Here is a 22,033-nt window from a genome sequence, read left to right on the forward strand (position 1 = left end):
TGACAATCTCCCTGACGCTCTCCCGTTGGTCAACTAAACCCGTGGCGGTTCGTGCTGCTCTTCCTTGAATACGTTCAACATCGCCAATTATGTCCTATTTGGTATGGGTCCCACACACTTGAGCAATAGTATAGGATGTGTTACGCGAAAGTTTTTTTAGCACTCTTCATTGTAGTCTCATTGGATTCTCCTAGTATCCTACCAATGAACCGAACTCTACTACATGTTTTACCTACGACTGAGCCAACTTAATCGTTTCATTTCATATCTCTAAAAATTATTACACGCAGTTATTTGTTTAAGTTAACTGATTCCATTTGTACCTCTTTGATATTGTAGTAATAGGATACACAACTTTTTCGTTTTGTGAAGTGCGCAGTTTTACATTTCTGAACATTTAAAACAACTTGTCAGTCTTTTTCACGACTTTGAAATCTTACCACTATCTGACCGAATAATTATGCAGCATTTTTCAAACTGTATTTCATTTTAGATAACTACATTATAGGCAAAAATTATGAGATTACTATCAAAGTTGTCACTAATAATGTCAGTATAGAAACGGGGATAAGCGATCATGATCTCATTATAGCAACTACGATTACAAAAGTTAATAAATCGGTGGAAAGACTAGGAGAGTGTTTCTGCTAGACAGCGCAGATAATCAGTTATTAACATCTCACTGAGACAGTGCATTGGCATCACTTAGTTCCAGTAAAATAGCTGTCTAAGAATTATGGGCAAAGTTTAAGCAGAATGAGATTTTCACTCTGCAGTGGAGGGTGCGCTGATATGAAACTTCCTGGCAGATTAAAACTGTGTGCCGGATCGAGACTCGAACTCGGGACCTTTGCCTTTCGCGGGCAAGTGCTCTACAATCTGAGCTACCCAAGCAAGACTCACGGCCCGTCCTCACAGCTTTACTTCTGCCAGTACCAAACTTTACAGAAGCTCTCCTGCGAAACTTGCAGAACTACCACTCCTGAAAGAAAGGGTATTGTGGAGACATGGCTTAGCCACATCGTGGGGGATGTTTCCAGAATATGATTTTCACTCTGCAGCAAGGTTCGCAGGAGTGCTTCTGTAAAGTTTGGAAGGTACGAGACGAGGTACTGGCAGAAGTAAAGCTGTGAGGACGGGGCTTGAGTCTTGCTTGGGTAGCTCAGATGCAGAGCACTTGCCCGCGAAAGGCAAAGGTCCCGAGTTCGAATCTCGGTCCGGTACACAGTTTTAATCTGCCAGGAAGTTTCAAAGTTTAAGCAGATTGTAAATCGTGGCCTGGAGAATTATGTGCCTAGTAAGTGGATAAAGGATGGAAAAGACCCACCATGGTTTATCCGGCGGATGCTGAGGAAGCAGAGGCTGATGCACTCTGGGTTCAAGAGGGAACGCACAAATGACGACAAGCTAAGGTTAGTAGAGATTCGTGCGTCTGTGAAAAGATTTATGCACGAAGCATACAACAACTACCACCGTCTCATCTTAGCAAAAGATCTGGCAGGGAACTCGAGAAAAATCTGGTCATATGTAAAATTGCTAAGAAGACTTCCATTCAGTCCCCTGTTGACCAGTCTGGTGTGGCAGTTGAAGATAGCAAAAAGAAAGCCGCAGTTTTAAATTTCGCGTTCAAGAAATCGTTCACAAAGGAGAACCGTACAAACATACCGTCATTTGAGCATCGGACAGACTTCCCTATGGACGAAAGAAATAAGCATACTTGGCTTAAAGAAACACTGAAAGGTTTGAAAACAAATAAACCACCAGGTCCGGATGGAGTCACAGTTTCATTTTACAAAGAGTACTCTACGGCATTGTCCCCTTACCTAGCTTACATTCATAATGAGCCTCTCGCCCAACACAAAGTGCCAAGCGACTGGAAAAAGGCGCAGGTGACACCAGTATATAAGAAAGGTAAAAGAACTGACCCGCAAAATTACAGACCAATATCCCTAACTTCTGTTTGCTGCAGAATCGTTAAACGTAATAAACTTTCTTGAGATTAAGAAGCTTATGTCCACGGATCAGCATGATTTTAGAAGGCACCGTTCGCGTGAATCTCAGCTTGCCCTTTTATGATATGACATACTGAGAAACATTGATGGAGGGCAACAGGCAGATTCCATATTTCTATATTTCAGGAAAGCATTCTGTTGTGGTTGGCAGGAGAGCGATCACCGTGCCACTAAAGGAGGCCGAAATGCACGCGTTTTAGCTCACGCAGGCTGGCGTGAGGTCTGGAACAGGACAAGGAAATTAGACTTCAGAAAAACGGACGTAGCTGGTGGGATACTTAACTTTAATCCATTAATGATTAACGTCGCTCTTGACGTTACATATTTCACAATATCAATAGTACTGATAATGGCGCCTTGCTAGGTCGTAGCAAATAACGTAGCTGACACGCGGGTCCGACGTATACTACCGGACCGCGGCTGATTTAAAGGCTACCACCTAGCAAATGTGGTGTCTGGCGGTGACACCACACATTCGACACGGTTCCCCATTGTAGGCTATTAAGGAAGGTACGGGCATATGGAATATGTTCACAGATATGTGAGTGGCTCGAAGACTTGTTAAATAACAGAACCCAGTATCCAGAATGAGATTTTCACTCTGCAGCGGAGTGTGCGCTGATATGAAACTTCCTGGCAGATTAAAACTGTGTGCCCGACCGAGACTCGAACTCGGGACCTTTGCCTTTCGCGGGCAAGTGCTCTACCAACTGAGCTACCGAAGCACGACTCACGCCCGGTACTCACAGGTTTACTTCTGCCAGTATCGTGCTTCGGTAGCTCAGTTGGTAGAGCACTTGCCCGCGAAAAGCAAAGGTCCCGAGTTCGAGTCTCGGTCGGGAACACAGTTTTAATCTGCCAGGAAGTTTCAGAACCCAGTATGTTGTCCTCGACGGCGACTGTTCATCAGAGATAAGAGTATCGTCAGGAGTCTCCTAAGGAAGTGTGATGGAACTGCTGTTGTTCTCTACATACATAAATGATCTGACGGACAGGGTGGGCAGCAATCTGCGGTTGTTTGCTGATGGTGCCGTGGCGTACGGTGAGGTGCCGAAACTGAGTGACTGTAGGAAGATACAAGACCACTTGGACGAAATTTCCAATCGGTGTGAAAAATGGAAGCTAGCCCTAAATGTGGAAGAATGTTAGTTAATGCGGATGAGTAGGAAGAACAAACCTGTAACGTTCGGATTCAGTATTACTAGTGTCCATCTTGACATTCAAGTCGTTTAAATATCTGGGCGTAACGTTGCAAAGCGATATGAGGTGGAACGAGCATGTGAAACTGTGGTAGGGAAGGCAAATGCTAGATTTCGGTTCATTGGGAGAATTTTAGGAAAGAGTGGTTCACCTGTAAAGGAGACCGCATATAGGACGCTGGTGCGACCTAATCGCGAGTACTGCCTGAGTGTTTGGGATCCGGACCAAGTCGGGTTGAAAAATACATTGAAGCCATTCAGAGGCGGGCTGCTAGATTTGTTACCGGTAGGTTAGAACAACACGGAAGTGTTACGGAGATGCTTCGGGAACTCAAATGGGAATCCCTGGAGGGAAGGCGACGTTCCTTTCGGTAAAAAATATTGAGAAAATTTATAGAACCGGCATTTGAAGCTGACTGCAGAATGATTCTACTGCGGGCAACATACATCATCCTTAAGGACCACAAAGATAAGATACGAGAAATTAGGGCTCATACGAAGGCGTACAGACAGTCGTTTTTCCCTCGGTCTCTTTGCGAGTGGAACAGGAAGGGAAATGAGTAGTGGTACAGGGTTCCCTCCGCCACTCACCCTACGGTCGCTTACGGAAAATCTATGCAGATGTAGACGTAGTTATAATATACAAGGTAGACGAAATAAAACTGGACCGCCGACGGCCCACAGTGAAGGAATTATCCGAATCGGACGGAAATCGGCTGATGTAGTTTACATGTACAGACAAACAAATGATTACAAATCAGAAAAATTCGATGACTTATTCAACAAAAAGAGTTTTACAAATTCAGCAAGTCTATAACGCGTTGGCACACATCTGGCCCTCATGCAAGCAGTTTTTCGGCTTGACATTAATTGACAGAATAATTGGATGTCCTCCTTAGGGATATTGTGCCAAATTCTGTCCAATTGGCGCTCCAGATCGTCAAACTCCCGAGCTGGCTGGGGGTCCGTGTCCATATTGCTCTAAACGTTCTCAATTGGGGAGTGAACTATCGAACTTGCTAGTCAAGGTAAGGTCTGGAAAACACGAAGACAAGCAGTAGAAAACCTCTCAGTGTGCAGGCTACCATTATCTTGCTGATATGTAAGACCAGGATGGCTTGTCGTGAAGGACAACAAAAGAGGGCGTAGACTATCGTGATGCTATAAGAGTGCCGAGAATGACAACCAAAAGTGTCCTGATGTGAGAAGAAATCAACCCTCAGACCATCACTCCTAGCTGTTGGGCCATATGGCGGGCGACAGGTTGGTATCCCATTGCTGTCTGTGGCGTTTCCAGGCTAGTCTTTGGTGGTCATCGGGGCTCACTTCGAAGCGGGATTCATCACTGAAAACAATTCTACTCCAGCCAATGAGATTCCAGGCCGAAGACGTGTCTGGAGAAGCTGCGGACAGCGCTAGGATGTTAACCTGAATGTCGCCATCCATGCGGCCCCACAACCAGTAATGTTGGGGTGGGGTGCAATTTCTTTTCATAGCAGCACCCCTTTGATTTTATCTGCAGCACCTTTACAGCACAGCGGTTCGTCGACTATATTCTACACCCCACTTTGCTGCCCTTCATGGTAAGCCATCCTGAGCCTATATTTGAGCAAGATACTGCCCGCCCGCACTCGGTGAGAGTTTCCACTGCTTGGCCAGCATGGTAGCCGGATATATCCCCAACTGAGAACGTTTTGAGCATTATGGGCAGGGCCCTCCATCCCTCTCGGAATTCTGACGATTTAACATACCAACTGGACAGAATGTAGCACGATATTCCTCACGAGGGCATTCAGCAACTCTTTCGATCAATGCCGAGCCGAATCACTGCTTGCATAATTTCCAGAGGTGTACCAACGAGTAATTGCATTTCTCAACTTTCTAAGCTCTTTTGAATATGTCACATCACATCTTCCTATTTTCAAAAGCGCGGTGAGTGCTGCAATCATCGCACCGACGCACCGGGTTTAAGATACACCGTTTCCTGGTGCGCGAAAAAACCTGTAACTGCTTGCTGCACATCTTCGTCCGACAGAAATCGTCGACCCTTCAAGGATTTTTTTAATTCACCTAAGGGGTGATAATCCCATGGGGAAAGATCAGGACTATACGGCTGGTGCTCGAGTGTCTTCCAATTCAGTTGGCGTAACTTCTGCGTTACGACATTTGCGATATAGGGACATGCGTTATCAAGAAGCAACAGCACCCCTCATCGCCACATTTCGCGATAGTGGTTTCTGACAAACACGCTACCCTATATACATTTTTCATTCTCCGATGGATGTCTACCGATGTTTGTCCTTCGGCAGCCAAGAAAAGAATTGTAACACATTGGTCCCGTTTGGACGCATTTGGTAATAACGCAGCCATAGCCCACGTCACCAAATTTTTCGCACACACGTCGGAAAGACATGAATGCCACACTAATCCCGTGCCTGCATGTCGGTGCTTATATACCTGCATCGGAGTCGCGCTATGTTGCCTATACGCAAGCAGAAACTTTTTCATCGCCCGAGACATTTTCCGGACCCGTATTGTTCTGAAATGTATTACTGAAATCCAGCTTACCTGCAATAGGTATAGATGTATTATCTAAAGAGACATGAAATTTTTTGCCAGACAGGGACTCGAACCCGGAATTCCCGCTTATCGCAGGCAGTCGCCCTACCATTTGGATATCCGAGCTCGCTTCCCAGACCGCCTCATATGTCGCTTTAGGTAGTACATCTATTCAACAATCCTCAGGAAACGCCGTCCACCCACAGTGGAGGTAACTTACAAGGCCCTCGTACTGACAGCACTTGAATATTGCTCGTCAGTCTGGGATCCGTATCATGGGGAATGAGGGAGGAAATAGGAAAGGTCCGAAGAAAAGCAGTGCCTTTCGTTACAGATTCCTTTAGCAAGTGCGAAACGGCCACGGAGATTCTCAGCCAGCTGCAGTGGCAGAAGCTGCAAGAGAGGCGTCGTACAGCATGGTGTCATATTCTGTTAAAAATTCCGAGAGTGTACTTTCTTTGAAGAATCAACCAATACAATGCTTCCTTCTACCTACATCTCGTGGACAGACTATGAAGGTAAAATTAGAGAGGTTCGCACTCACGCGGAGGTTTACCAGCAATCATTCTTCCCGCGAACCATTCGGGACTGAAGTAGCAGAAGAAGAAGGTGACCGTAAGATGGGCTGCGGACCAAACATGTAAATGTAGTTGTAGATATAGGTGAAGGAATTTGCGCAAAATTGCAACACGAAAGAGATCTGAGGAGAGAGAATCAGCAAAAAGTAGGATAGCAGAAGGCAGTTATTTGTTCACAGTCTGACGGAATAGTACCTGTAGCCTAGTTCTGATTTACAGAACTTCTGTTAAGTGATATTCACTTGTAATTATAAAGGACCAAAGAGTGTCTCTTGAAATTAATGACGTAAGATTCAGTGTCAACCACGTCGTTCGTTAAATTCGTTAAATACGTTCCCTTTTGCTTTACATCACTTTTGAATGGATGACGTTAGACTAAATAAATTAGAGTTGTGTGGATTATAGGTGTGTGAGTTTTATGCCATAGTCTGAGACATGTTCCCTTGTCGGATGTTTCATCATTCAATGCTGGCAACAACCTCAGAGGCTATAAAGACGTAATATGCTGCCTATAAACATCAGAAAAGCCCAGCAAGCTGACTTGTTTGTATGTAACCTGCCAACAGCTAGGTGGTGACGTCATCCGACCTCTGCTACAGATCGCGAATGAGTCGAAAACAGGAAGGAATGAACAAGTTTGATTATCCCTTGTTTTGAATCTTGTTTGTAGATTTTAAACGTCAGAATTTTAGAATTTAAATTGTCAGTTACTTTTTACTCTGAATAACTTTTACGGGAAGAACACTAGCCAGTCCAACGAAAGGACTGAAAGATTTTTGAGTGAACGTCTGAAAGAGCCACGTTATCAGTAGCAATAAGTTACTGCCTCGAAATAATGGTATCAGGAGGAACTGGTAACCTTCTACCAACATATTAATTGAAACTAATATTTACAAACTACTAGCGAAGCTATAATATTTGCTCCAGAGCGCAGTAGAATATTTGCCGAGTCATTAGACTTGCTCAGGGCAAACAAAGTAATTGAGCGCACAGCTAAATCGGAGCTCTGCAACTGCAAGTCACGTTATGACGAAATACCGCCGTCTGTTTCACTCACTGATTGCTCACTGAGGCCCAATTCATCGCCTGCATGCCGCTCTGGTCCAAAAGAGTAAGATATGTCCGCCTGTGCGAACCATCTCGTATGGTTCAGAAACAACACATTCTTACACGAAGAATCTGTCCAAAATGTCTGCTGCACTGACCACCGAAATCATAATTATTTTATATTTATTGCTTCACAGCGAATCTGGAGATGACCTAGATATTTCTGAACGGACGGTAGCCATCAGGCACTTTGAAAGGCCAGTAACAGTGACACTGTCCTTACAGTTGCACCTAAGATACCAGAACTGAAACACCTATAAGATTCTCAGCGCACAATAAGTAACACTTCAAACTACCTTGACCGTTGACAATGGACTGTCCCGTTGCACCCAGATCATGAGTACAGACTCTGCCGCGGCGTGCTGACTGCCCTTAGGAAATATTCTCTGACAGAGGCAGTGTAATTCACCGGTCAGTGATAAACAAATACATGTTGGACCACTCTACTGTCATCTACGAAACAAGACCTTAATGTATAATTTCTTGGACTGGCATAGAAAAGACTCATTTTCAGCCATGCCTAACATACATGGACGAATCCCTCATCGCTCAGTGACGTAATTCTTGTAGGATGTTGTACCAACAGATATAATGTCAATCTTACAGCGCTGGTCTTCAGCAAGTTAACGCTCGGATCTAGTTGGCTCCACTTCTTCTACAAGCTTTCCATAATAGCGGTAACGAATCTTTGTCCAATTTCACATTCTGCGGGCATGTCACCGCAGGATCAAGCCTACCCACATACTTGTTCTCTATGGACTGCTGCCAGTCTCCAACAACGAACCCTAGAAGTATCTGGCATGGTGTGCAATGCAGTATCTTAGTAAGTTAGTTAGTTAGTTAGCCCCATGTTTCATTCCATGACGTTTCAGCCAAGGCTGTGGATAGGAATTCGATAGTTAGGTAGTTAAATATTCCGTATATCATTTCTAGGACCCATTGATGTGGTGCGGAACACGTCGGTTGAGAGACTCTTTAACATTCCCCTTTAGACTTAGTCTCTTCTTCGTGGAAGGTGCTGTAGCTAACGACAGCAGATGTCTATGCTTAAATTTTATGTATCCAAATAAAGATCATCTGTGGAAAACAATTATTAGTTCAGAAGAAATATTTCCGCTTTGATATTTATTTTGTCTTGTATGAATCTGACGTGTTTGGGAAGGCGAGCAATCATTTTATAGCAGCATAAATCACTTCTTTTTTCTGCTGAAATCAACTTTCAAAAGTTATAGTTAATACCACTCACGTAGTGCAGTAACTATGGAGTGTCAGTGGCTTTACAAGTTTCATTAAGCAAAATTATTTATTACGAACCCGTAGTTAAAATATCTAAAATGTTAAAGGGGTTCTTGCGAGATGGTTGCAGATACTACTATTGTAGTATTTCGCTGCACAATAAATTCGTTATTTCTAAAACTGAAATACCACGAAATATTGATTAATACGCCACTAGCCTATTCAAATAAACAAACCACCAACTTATTGTTATCCTTTTGTCTCTAATACACGGCTATTCAAAAAGAAGGAACAAATTTCAAACATGTATTGCTTCCAAACTACAATAGATATAAACACAATTTCAACGTTTCTGCAAAGAGAAAAGTTCAAATTTTGATGCATTCAATGTGAACACCATGTGTTACACTACAAATATCAAAACGGTGCCTCGTTTCCTGCCACACACGAAGCAGCTGGTCTCTCTGTGGTGTCACCGCCAGACACCACACTTGCTAGGTGGTAGCCTTTAAATCGGCCGCGGTCCGTTAGTATAAGTCGGATCCGCGTGTCGCCACTATCAGTGACTGCAGACCGAGCGCCGCCACACGGCAGGTCTAGTCTAGAGAGACTCCCTAGCCCTCGCCCCAGTTGTACAGCTGACTTTTCTAGCGATGGTTCACTGGCTACATACGCTCTCATTTGCAGAGACGACAGTTTAGCATAGCCTTCAGCCACGTTATTTGCTGCGACCTAGCAAGGCGCCATATTCAGTTACTATTCTGAACAGATAATATTGTGGATCATTACTGGATTAAAGTTAAGTATAAAACTAATTACGTCCACTTTCTGAATTCTCATTCCTTGTCATGTTCCAGACCTCACGTCAGGATAGTTCTTCCCTCTTCACGTCAGCCTGCGTGAGCTAAACGCGTGCATTTCGGCCTCCTCTAGTAACACGGTGTTGGCTCTTCAGCCAACACAAAACTCTCGTTATCGAATTCACAGCTTCAACAATACGATGCTACAGAATTTCAAACGCGGGGGATAAAAACGCGGTCTTTTATGTAATCCCACGTATAAAAGTCATAAGGTGTGAGGTGTGGAGACCTGGGAGGCCACCGGCGATGTTCATCTTCTGCTCCTTCTCTTCGAATCCAACACCCTGTATGGTGTCATTCAGGTAACGCCGGACGTGCTTTGAAAAATGAGGCGGAACGCCATCTTGCATGAAGATGAAGTCACCTGAACCATCTTCAAGTTGTTGAAGTAACCAGTTTTGGAGCGTATCTAGATAGGTTAGTCCTGTTACAGATTACTGCATTAAGAAAAAAGCAACAGTGCCAATCCGCCCGTGATTGGAGCGTCTACCTGGCCTGCTCACATTTTAAACTGTTGCTGTCCAGGAACGTTGTTATCTTTTGTAATCTGGAAAATATAAATGTTTGAAATCTGTTCATTCTTTTTGAATAGCCCTGTACTTGCAGTGACACAAAATGTACAAATTTCGGAACCTGGTAATAAACGCCTAATGCGTTTCTGCATACTTGAACACTTCCTGTATTTTTATTCAGAACTGCATAGTGTTCTAAGCAAAAATAACTAGACTCTGTGCCACGAGTAAATACAGCGTTGTGCAAAACGTAAGGGCGAAAATAACTTTTGCATGATGTGTCAGTGCCAAGTAACGTAGCTCAATGAAATATAAACGATACATAGAAAGAACTGCTTCCGTAAAGTGCAGAAGGTAACTGAAAGAAATAATGAGACGAACATAAATTACACTTTTGCTCAAAGACAATAATTTCACTGAAGTCGTCACTATTTATGATGGTTCATTGAATGTTATAAAAGGCGGGCCGTGCTTCTTAATGGGGTGCATGTTCACAGCACACGGCACAAGGTTGGTAAGGTCGGGCGTTCTTTGCCTCCACCAGCGCAGTTGATAACTGCTGGATGCTTATTGGTCCCCGTGGACGTGCTGCAATACGCCTGTGTTCAAAAGTGCGTCAATTCCTAAGGGACCAAACTGCTGAGGTGATCGGTCCCTAGACTTACCCACTACTTAAACTAAGTTATGCCAAGACCAACACACACACCCACGCCTGAGGGAGGACTCGAACCTCCGGCGGAAGGGGTGAAATACGTCTTCTCACCACATATCACTGTGCTGGATGAGATTAAGTCTGGGGAACGGGCGGCCCATCCATTTTTCAAATATTCTCTCGTTACCAGGACCTCTCCACTTGTGCTGTTCGGTGCGGTCGCAACTGTCAGCAATTAAATTGGAGTCAGAGCTGAACACACCCCTGAAAAGTCGCACATGGAGATGGAGTCCAGTGCCAAGAAGTTGACTGGTGAGTATACCGTGTTCAGAACTTTGAAGGTCATGCAACATTATGCCTCCCCACACCGTACCAACTGGACGATCAAAACTATCATGCTCAACAACGTTCCTAGGTGCATTGTATGTTTCCCCCTCTCGACATATGAGAGTGCGTGCAGCATACCAAAATGAACGATTTGGTCATCCAGGTATTATAGTGTGGGGACGCATGTGCATGGGAGTAATGACCTCCAAATCTTAGAACACGGTTCACTCATCCGTCCATGTTATTGTGACACTGAGCTCATTGTCCATATGCGTTCTTTATGGGGCGTTTTCGGTGCTCAATACATTTTTCTGAGTTTCGATTCGCTACGGCATCGAATTTCGCAGGTGGAGGCGGTCTTGGAATGAGGAAGTATTCGCTGGATGGACTAGCCTGCATGTTCCCCCGACTTAAATCCTATCGAAAACGTGTGGGATGTGTTGGAGAGAAATATTCCAGCACTTCCAAATGCACCAATAGCTATCCGGCAGTTTCCAATCGTGCTGTTGGAGGAATGGAACGTCCTACCTTCTGGCCATTATGAGAGCATATTACAGGGCACGAAATATCGTCCGTGGGCCGGCCAGGGTAGCCGAGCCGTTCTAGGCGCTACAGTCTGGTACCACGCGACCGCAACAGTCGCAGGTTCGAATCCTGCCTCGGGCATGGTTGTGTGTGATGTCCTTAGGTTAGTTAGGTAAAAGTAGTTCTAAGTTCTAGGGGACTGATGACATCAGCAGTTAAGTCCCATACGCTCAGAGCCATTTGAACCATTTTTGCTGTCCGTGGTGGTTACACACCCTATTTATAACCGTGTCCCGCTTTCTGAAATGACCAGGGGACCATCATAAATCCCGGTGAGTCCAGTGTGATTACTGTCTTTGAACAAAAGTGTCAGTCCTGTTTGTCTCGTTGCGTTTTTCATTCAGTTACCTTCTTTACTATGCTGTAGCCGTTACTCCTATGTATTGTCTAAGTTTCGTCGAGCTGTGTTACTTGTAAGGAAGGAAGGGAGATTAGGGTTTAACGTCCCGTCGACATCGAGGTCATTAGATACTATGTTACTTGGTAGTGACACAACATGTGAAAGACGCTTTCGTCATTAAGTTTTGCCCACCAGCGTACTTTACTAAATTATATTCTTTTTTCTCCACTATTTTTGCGTGCTGAAATTTTCTAAAAGAGCAGAGCAATAGACCAAAACGAAAGACACGTATTTTTTTTTTCATTACAGAGAAATTATCGATAGTAAAGGCTGTTGATACGGAAATAACAATAGCTGTTTCATCTCCCTTGACTGCCTAGAAGAAGATGATAGAGATGTCACATTCTAATAACTAGTCAACAGGTGCAAAACAAACATGCACACATAATAATATTATTGTTTAAGTTATCTTCTCTAGAGCTAATGTTAATTAATGTACTAGAAACACAGAAGAAATCTCACCTAGATTTGCATGTTATCTCTGTCCGTCCACTCAATCTTTGGCTCCTTAGCGCATCATCTCTCACGTCTTCTAGCTAAAAATTAGTTACTTTCCTTTTCCGTAGCTGTGTTACGTCCGAAGCAGCAATCATCGCAGCACTAATTAATTAAAACCTTAGAACTGTGTAGATCTTAAAGCTTTTTTCTTGAACACGAAAATTGTTCTTACTTGAGTTATAATTAAGGCCAGTTTTCATTGAATATGTTGCAGAAACTGAAATCTGATGGATATGAAGTGATTTTCCTGGGCATGGGTCTTCCACACCCTAAATTGAGCCCCATATTTGAGGGTCTCTCGGCGGATATGGGTTTCTTCACTTCAAAGGACTTCCTCCCTGCAGTTTCCAAGGGAAGTAAACCAGGTCAGTTCTTAATTTCATATTTCTAAACCATACACTGGCTATTATCAAGAGCCGACCGCGGTGGTCTAGCGGTTCTAGGCGCTCAGTCCGGAACCGCGCGACTGCTCAGGTCACAGGTTCGAATCCTGCCTCAGGCATGGATGTGTGTGATATCCTTAGGTTAGTTATTTTTAAGTGGTTCTAAGTTCTAGGGGACTGATGACCACAGCTGTTAAGTCCCATAGTGCTCAGAGCCATTGGAACCATTTTTTTATTATCAAGAGATATATCCCAAGTAAAAAAGAGCGTTTTGTAACTGTATCACCTGCTCACAAAAGGAGAAACTGAGTGGTGTTCAATTTCAGCACGAGCAATACGCCTCAGAATTCAGTAATACCAACCAAATATCTCACCGAAAAATTCTAAAGCTGTAAGAAGTCTCATGAATACATAAAATCAGCATCCGGGACAACATTGAAATGTCTCAGTCTATAATTCAGAGCGTCCCAATACAAGACACTCGTGGACAAACTGGAGTCTCTGTGATGCCCATTATTTGAGACGGAAGCTTGAGACCAAAGGAATCCTGAGATGTCGTCCTAAAGTTGCAAACATCATTTTCAGTCGGTTTAAAAATTATGTAGAGATTTTCAGGTAACTTACATGGAAATAGAGAAAGTACGAACATTTTCTCGTTAAAATCAGCTGAATAAATGAAGAAAGTTAACATAAACTGTATAACGTTTTTTCTGTTTTGTGTTTCTCTTCCATTATGTTAAAGTAAATTGTCGAATTGCCCACACCTGCATTGTTATTTGTGAATCTTGACTGTTTTTGTTGCTCAGGTAGATACTGTTCGTCACGTTTTCTATCGTTTGTGCCATTACTGAATGACGTTTTCAGACATGAGTTCTTATACTAGGTTTTTTCATCCAGGCATACTCCACAACATTATTTTGAAACACCGTGTACAATGCTTCTCAGTGGATATTTACGAAGGTGCACATTTTTAAAACAATATGTATTCCAATATTTTTGTCAAAGTAGCACTGTGTCACATTTAAAAAATGGTTCAAATGGCTCTTAGCACTATGGGACTTAACTGCTGAGGTCATCAGTCCCCTAGAACTTAGAACTACTTAAACCTAACTAACCTAAGGACATCACACACATCCAGGATTCGAGCCTGCGACCGTAGCGGTCGCGCGGTTCCAGACTGTAGCGCCTAGAACCGCTCGGCCACCCGGCCGGCCTGTCACGTTTATCTAATATTTTTTCACGTGACTGTCAGGTGAATTAAAATGAAAGCATGTTACATATTTTTATAGAACGGCGAACCGTCAACGAGTTTCTCACTTAGGTCGAAAAACTAACTAGCGCGTTTTCTGTTTAAGTGCTGACGAATCGTAACCGTATCAGTGTCCCAGAAGATTGGACTCAGCCTCGGCTCTGCGTCCAGCCTTCTCCTTCTTTTGCAGGAGAGGGCAAAGAGATTTTGCCAGTCATCACTTGAGTGAAGCCACTGAGACCTCGAATAATATCTCTGATCATGTTGTATAACGAAGTAGTGGTCTGCGGAACAAGAGGAACTGTAATAACGTGTTATTAGCTTTTTTAAAGTTGCATAATAAGCGCACTGTTTTTGTTTTGTTTTTGTTTATTAGCCTGGTTCCTTTCAACAGAACTGCTGACCAAAGAGAATGTCATCGTCATGCTCATGTTGCCTCTGTGTTGGCACGTCGCTACAGCTGCGAATTTCAAGGCGCGGGATCGACCTTGAAAATCAATCTGCGCTGGAACGACACGCACTCCAGAGAATAATTACGTTATTAGAACTGCTGTTAAGGCGAGCCCTCGCAGTACAGTTCGGCTCATGTGGTACTCAGCTGTCATGGACAGCAATTCTTTTATAACACAGAACTCCGGCGACTATCGCGGATTTTGAGAGCATGTCAGTAAGCGAAGGCAATTTTTTTACTGATCTATACGTTGACAGCACAGACTCAACAATGACATGCCCTCACCTCACTGTTGATCTTGAGCGTTAGCTTTGTTGTTTCAGTGAATTGCTCTATTCACAGTTATTTCAAAGCGTTGTACTTTGAACTTTGAACTCTCCGTTGCCCGTACGAACCAAGGAAGAAAGGAGGCGAGTGATTTGTTTTCCCACTTCTAAAGGGATAAAAGCCGCGGAGATTATTCACAGTGTAGATGCTGTGTGGTGACACTGAACGAAAAAAAATAGTAGTGGATAAATCGCTTTAAAAAAGGATGTGTATCTGTCTACCAAGGAGAGCATTCGGGAGGCCATTCGCATTGAAAATGGACATTGTAAAACCCCAGTTCGTCTAAGCACCTTTACGTAGCCTTGAACTCTCTACTTAGAACATCATCAGTTAGTTTGCTCCCCAAATAGCAAAACTCCTTTACTACTTTAAGTACCTCATTCCCTAATCTAATTCCCACAGCATCACCCGCATTAATTCGACTACATTCCATTATCCTCGTTTTGCTTTTGTTGATGTCCATATTATACCCTCCTTTCAAGACACTGTCCATTCCGTTCAACTGCTCTTCCAAGTCCCTTGCTGTCTCTGACAGAATTACGTCATCAACGAACCTCAAAGTTTTTATTTCTTCTCCATGTATTTCAATACCTACTCCGAAGTTTTCTTTTATTTCCTTTATTGCTTGCTCAATATACAGATCGGATAACATCCGGGATAGGCTACAACCCTGTCTCACTCCCTTCCCAACCACTGCTTCCCTTTCATGCCCCTCGGCTCTTATAACTGCCACCTGGTTTCTGTACAAATTGTAAATAGCCTTTCGCTCCCTGTATTTTACCCCTGCCACCTTCAGAATTTGAAAGAGAGTACTCCAGTCAACATTGTCAAAAGCTTTCTCTAAGTCTACAAATGCTAGAAACGTAAGTTTGCCTTTCCTTAATCTATTTTCTAAGATAAGTCGAAGGGTCAGGGAATATATATCTACAGAATTTAATTATGACATGCAACTTCTACTTGGTCATTGGATAACGTTCACAAACGGCAACCTACACTGGTGTCAAACATGTACCGTCTTATCTAATGCGTTCTGCTCAGCTTCCTTGAGGGAGTGCGAGAAACATTCAGTGAAATAAGACATGGCAGGTGTCCGTGACACACCGTCACTGGCAATAGCTTTATGGAGATACTCCATTGAGTCGTTCCTACATTAACATCGAGACAGTTGCTCGAAGCATGGAAGAAGGTTGCCAGTACTTAGGAGTCGAGGTAAACATTGCAATATGCCGATGGTGTGTTACAAGCTGGTGAGGTATTCATGTCTCGATGACGTGTATACGAAATGGAATTACAGAATATTGCACATGAGTTGAACATTAGCTGCGGTTCAACATTTGCAGTCATTCCTGATTCTCTACACCATCACAAAGTTTGTATTCCGTGCGTACCACACCAGCTGACACATATAAACAGGATCGCTTGGAAATGTCGTAATCAGTTTTGAACAGAAACAAGAAGACTTTCTCAGTCATATATTAACCGATGATTAGACGTGAGTCAAACATTAAGAATTACAGATAATCGAGAGAGGATGGTGTGGAAATACCCGTTTCCGCCTAGAGCAAAGAAGTTCAGAGGTTAAGCTTTTGCAGGAAAGTTGATGATGACAGTGTTTTGGGATATGTAAGGCCTGCTGTTGATCCATTACTCTCCCAAAAATCGAACAGTGAACAGTTACAGCTAATATGAGCTATTGCGAAATATGAAGTCCAAAATCAAAACGAAGAGGAGAGGGTAGATTTATAAAGGGCTACTGCGTGATATGAAGACCAAAATCAAAACGAAGAGGGTAGATTTATGAAGGGATGATATTCCTACAGGGTAATTCTCGCTCTCATACAGATGGGGAAACAATCTGTTGCACTAAAAAACTTGATTTTGTGCTACTGAAGCACCCACCGTACAATCATTATCTATCTCCAAGTGAGATCCACCTTTTCGACGAATTAGCTCCTACGTGAATCCGAGTTTTCATCGGATGATGAGTTTGTGGAGGCACTGCAAAAGTGGATGCGCATGATGCCACAAATTTTTTTAAGGGCGAAGTTAGGAAGCTTGTCAAGGGGTGGATCAAGAGTTTACAGGTTGAGGGAGATTGTTTGCAAAAATTATGTTATTTGCAGTGATTTTTTCCAAATAAAACGTTTCTTTTTAAACATCACCTTTACTTTTTGAGTTCTCTTCGTATAGGAGCAAAGAAAAGTTCCACACGGCAGAAAATCACTGGTCAGTTCAGTGCTGGATATTAAATGGTGATCAAACTCGCGTCCGACCATCCTGATTTAGGTTTTCTGTGATTTCCCTAAATCGCTTCAGGCAAATTCGAAATCGTTCCTTTGAAAGAGCATGGCCGACTTCCTTCCCCATCCTTTCCTAATCCGAGGGGACCGATGACCTCACTGTTTGGTCGTTCCCCCCCCCCCCCCCCGCGCACAGACCCCCCCCCCCAAAACCAACCAACCAACCAATAAATGGTGAGAAGTCGTACAACCCCAGCGCACAGCCCATACTTGTACTTCTACTCACAGCTTGTCACACGGTAAAAAGACTGCCATGTGCACTGAACACCACCACTGGATGCTCGAAGCATGGATGATGAGCGACAGTACTTACGAGTCGCGGTAGACATTTCTCACTAGGGTTAACGTCATGTGACTTTGGAGGCAGTAAAAACAGTCATGTCCGCGAAGTAATCCTCAACTCATCTTGAGAAATTTGGGAGTGATGAAATAGTGTGCTCTCTAAGTGGTGCTAAAAGCCGCCTGCAGAATGCTGTAGGTGGGAAACGAAAGCACATTTTCGATCAGCAGTCTCCTGTTTCGCTCGTCGGTAAGAGACGCTAGCAGCCGATCAGGGACTCCTCGGCTTCTCATGCAAACATCGCCTATCCAAGAAAATTTCAACACCTACTCCTTGGCGACACCTCATATCGTACTCTACGTACTCGAACCTAGACAACAACTTGTACTATGTCTTGTCAGTGTGGCCAACCTTTTGGCATGTTTTGGAAATCCAACACTGGTGTTTCTAAGATCATTCTTACCTGCGTGACGTGTGGCGAGCACACGTGTGAACCTGGGTTGGTGGGTTGTCTACCCTACAGCATGTTGAGTGCTTGCGTACCATGATTATTCACCGGTTCTTGTTGCTCAGCAATGAGTTAGCGAGTATTTAGCTGCACCGTAGACGGTCTGTACGACTGTTCGGTCCGTGATGCCCGACTCATTCATTAGCGCCTTCACATGACTCCTGCGTCGGTGGACTTGTCTGATGCGTGGTACTCACGCTACTGCCTAGAGAGGAGATGCTTCAAAATCCCAATATCTGTGCGATCTCTGCAAATGAGTGTCCTATAGGTCAGGCACCAACATCTGTTGTTGTTTTGTTCCTCGTTTGGCGCAGTTCTCCATGTTCGTTTGTTCTGCGCAAGTCACTTCATCTCTGCATAACTACGGCATAGCCTGCTTATTGTAGTTGACTTTGGTCCCTCTCCACAATTTTTACCCCTGACACTTCTCTCCATTAACAAATTCGATATTCCTTGATGCCACAGGTTGTGTCCTGTTAACCTATCTCTTCTTTAGAAAAGTTTTGCCCCCGAATCGATTAAGCATATCTTCATAGGTTATCCTTTCTACCCATCTTTTTTTTATCGTCAGCATTTTCCTGCAACGACATGTTTGAGAAGCACCTATAATATTCTAGTCTGTACTGTTTATCTCCAACGTTTCACTTCCGTATAAGGACACACTCCAGACAAATACTTTCAGAAAGCCTTACTAACACTTAAATTTATGTCGGATATTAACATTTTTCTCATTTTCAGAGAAGTTTTCCTCACTATTGCCTGTCTACATTTTATATCCTCTTTACTTCTGCCATCGTCTGTTATTTTTGCTGCCCAACAGTAAAAATCGTCTGCTGCCTTTAGTGTCTCATTTCCTAACCTAATTACATCAGTACCACTTGATTAAATTCGACTCGAATGGCTTCCAAGTCCTTTGCTATCTGCGCCGGAATTACAGTACCATCAGCAAACCTCAGAGTTTTTGAAACTCTCTATAGCTTTAAAACTATTTACCAGAGTGGTACATCAACCTAGAACCTTTAGTTCCATGGGTAACACTCAGCGACTGAGCACACCCAGGCACGACTTCCGCCAATACCTCTCTCCTACTTTACAAACTGTCAGATCTGTTGATCTAGCGATAAAGCGCGTGCCTGGAAATTCAGCGATCGCGGGATTGAACCGCAGTTGGACCACGGAAAATTTTAGTTCGCCCTTGGCCTTCAGCTCGCAACAATTTGAGGAGTCGCCAGAACGAGACGTGATTTGGATTTAATGTGTTCCCCTTCCCCCGAATGGATAACTAGTGTAGATTAGGTATACACAAGCAGCTGAAGTGGCGCAGCGCGGGATTAGCCGAGCGGTCTGAGGCGCTGCACTCCTGGACTGTGCGGCTGGTCCAGGCGAAGGTTCGAGTCCTCCCTCGGGCATGGGTGGGTGTGTTTCTCCTTAGGATAATTTAGGTTAAGTAGTGTGTAAGCTTAGGAACTGATGACCTTAGCTGTTAAGTCCCATAAGACGTCACACACATTTGCGCTGAAGTGACGTCCAATTGAAAGACCTGCACCCGACCACTGGGGTTCAAAATGGCTCTGAGCACTATGGGACTCAACTGCTGTGGTCATTAGTCCCCTAGAGCTTTGAACTACTTAAACCTAACTAACCTGAGGACATCACACACATCCGTGCCCGAGGCAGGATTCGAACCTGCGACCGTAGCAGTCGTATGGTTCCGGACTGCGGGCCTAGAACCGCGAGACCACCGCGGCCGGCACCACTGGGGTACACTTTTCAAAATTTACATAGCAGCGATATCATTCTTCCTGTGCTCGACTGTCACACCGATGACCAGTGGAAGAGGAGACTAGGTCCCGTCACGTGAGTGGTTCAAGTGGCTCCGAGCACTATGGGACTTTAATGCTGACGTCATCAGTCCCCTAGAACCTAGAACTACTTAAAACTAAACTGCCTAAGTAACAATGCCCGAGGCAGGATTCGAACCTGCGACCGTAGCGGTCGCGCGGTTCCAGACTGTAGCGCCTAGAACCGCTCGGCCACCGCGGCCGGCCCAATCACGTGACACGCCGAACTGTGCTGAGAGGAGAGCTACACCCCAAGTCAGTGCACTCGCTCCTTTACTTCACCCTCGCTGGGCTGCTGCAGGACTGTGCTGCCAGGGAGCGCGCCTGCCGGAGCTGCGAGGCGTGGTGACGGTTCTGGGCGCCGGAGACACAGCCTTCGACTGCGCCACCTCCGCCCTGCGCTGCGGCGCCCGCAAGGTCTTCGTCGTCTTTCGAAAGGGCTTCCGCAACATCCGAGCCGTGCCCGAAGAGGTAAGTCCGAGCACAATTTCCTACCTTGTACTTAAAAACAAACACCGATTGGGAAAACGTCGATGATTGATTGGTGGAATAAAGAATTTTAGATCTTTATGACTCAGTACACGCTACGGACTTAACTTCTGAGTTCATCAGTCCCCTAGAACTTAGAACTACTTAAATCTAACTAACCTAAGGACATCACACACAGCCGTGCCCGAGGCAGGATTCGAACCTGCGACCGTAGCGGTCGCGCGGTTCCAGACTGTAGCGCCTAGAACCGCTCGGCCACCCCGGCCGGCAATATATCCACAAATATTGGTGTACAACCAGCGTGACGAATTTTAGGATAGTGGGACTTGAGTAGTATATATAGACGTAGTATCTACTAAGACTATAGAAGTAGAGGAGGACTCTAGGGACTAAATGAAGCAGTAAAAAGTGAATGCGAAATGTAAGACAGATTTATATTTTTACCACAGAATACTTAATTGTAGTATACGTAGGAATGAACCACGAGGCCTACTCGGAAAGTATAAGGGAGGCGTACCCAGCATTCTCTAAGTATAAAGGGCAGGCATACCTACCTAGCGACAGGACGACCTGTGGCCTAAAAAATAGGAGTGATATATAAAGGTACCTACCAAAATGGAAGGGGGAAGTGGTGTCATAAGGTCAACCCACAAGCAAGGTATAGGTATTGATCCTAGGAGAAGGGAACAGTATCGTGACAAAAGTCACAAATTTTATAGGGATTATTCTCGAAAGTTAGAATTCTATGCACAACTATCATTGTTGCGTTTCATGTAAGATTACGAGTGTCAACCTGAATACTTTCATTTTACCCAGAGTTCCTCGAAACTACATAAAATAATAAAAATAGTATATACTAAGGCCTCCCCCCATGAACCATGGACCTTGCCGTTGGTGGGGAGGCTTGCTTGCCTCAGCGATACAGATAGCCGTACCGTAGGTGCAACCACAACGGAGGGGTATCTGTTGAGAGGCGAGACAAACGAGTGGTTCCTGAAGAGGGGCAGCAGCCTTTTCAGTAGTTGTAGGGGCAACAGTCTGGATGATTGACTGATCTGGCCTTGTAACAATAACCAAAACGGCTTTGCTGCGCTGGTACTGCGAACGTCTGAAAGCAAGGAGAAACTACGGCCGTAATTTTTCCCGAGGGCATACAGCTTTACTGTATGATTAAATGATGATAGCGTCCTCTTGGGTAAAATATTCCGGAGGTAAAATAGTCTCCCATTCGGATCTCCGGGCGGGGACTACTCAAGAGGATGTCGTTATCAGGAGAAAGAGAACTGGCGTTCTACGGATCGGAGCTTGGAATGTCAGATCCCTTAATCGGGCAGGTAGGTTAGAAAATTTAAAAAGGGAAATGAATAGGTTAAAGTTAGATATAGTGGGAATTAGTGAAGTGCAGTGGCAAGAGGAACAAGACTTCTGGTCAGGTGACTACAGGGTTATAAACACAAAATCAAATAGGAGTAATGCAGGAGTAGGTTTAATAATGAATAGGAAAATAGGAATGGGGGTAAGCTACTACAAATGGCATAGTGAACGCATTATTGTGGCCAAGATAGATACGAAACCCACACCTACTACAGTAGTACAAGTTTATACGTCAACTAGCTCTGCAGATGACGAAGATATTGAAGAAAAGTATGACGAAATAAAAGAAATTATTCAAATAGTGAA

The 22,033-nt window shown here is 44.2% G+C and overlaps 1 protein-coding gene and 1 non-coding gene across 2 annotated transcripts in view; both read left to right on the forward strand.

The window, feature by feature from the left end:
• Positions 1–22,033, forward strand: part of LOC126297821 (dihydropyrimidine dehydrogenase [NADP(+)]) — a 280,937-nt gene that overhangs the window by 129,815 nt on the left and 129,089 nt on the right. Inside the window, exons 7-8 of the mRNA XM_049989053.1 lie at positions 12,740–12,890; positions 20,166–20,335. Of these exons, the coding sequence (XP_049845010.1) occupies positions 12,740–12,890; positions 20,166–20,335 (321 nt within the window). The remainder of the gene's footprint in view (positions 1–12,739; positions 12,891–20,165; positions 20,336–22,033) is intronic.
• On the forward strand, positions 2,783–2,857 carry Trnar-gcg (transfer RNA arginine (anticodon GCG)). The gene has a single exon. It is a non-coding gene; the product is annotated as a tRNA-Arg (tRNA).

Source organism: Schistocerca gregaria, chromosome X, assembly GCF_023897955.1.
Source record: "Schistocerca gregaria isolate iqSchGreg1 chromosome X, iqSchGreg1.2, whole genome shotgun sequence".
Taxonomy (NCBI): Eukaryota; Metazoa; Arthropoda; class Insecta; order Orthoptera; family Acrididae; genus Schistocerca; species Schistocerca gregaria.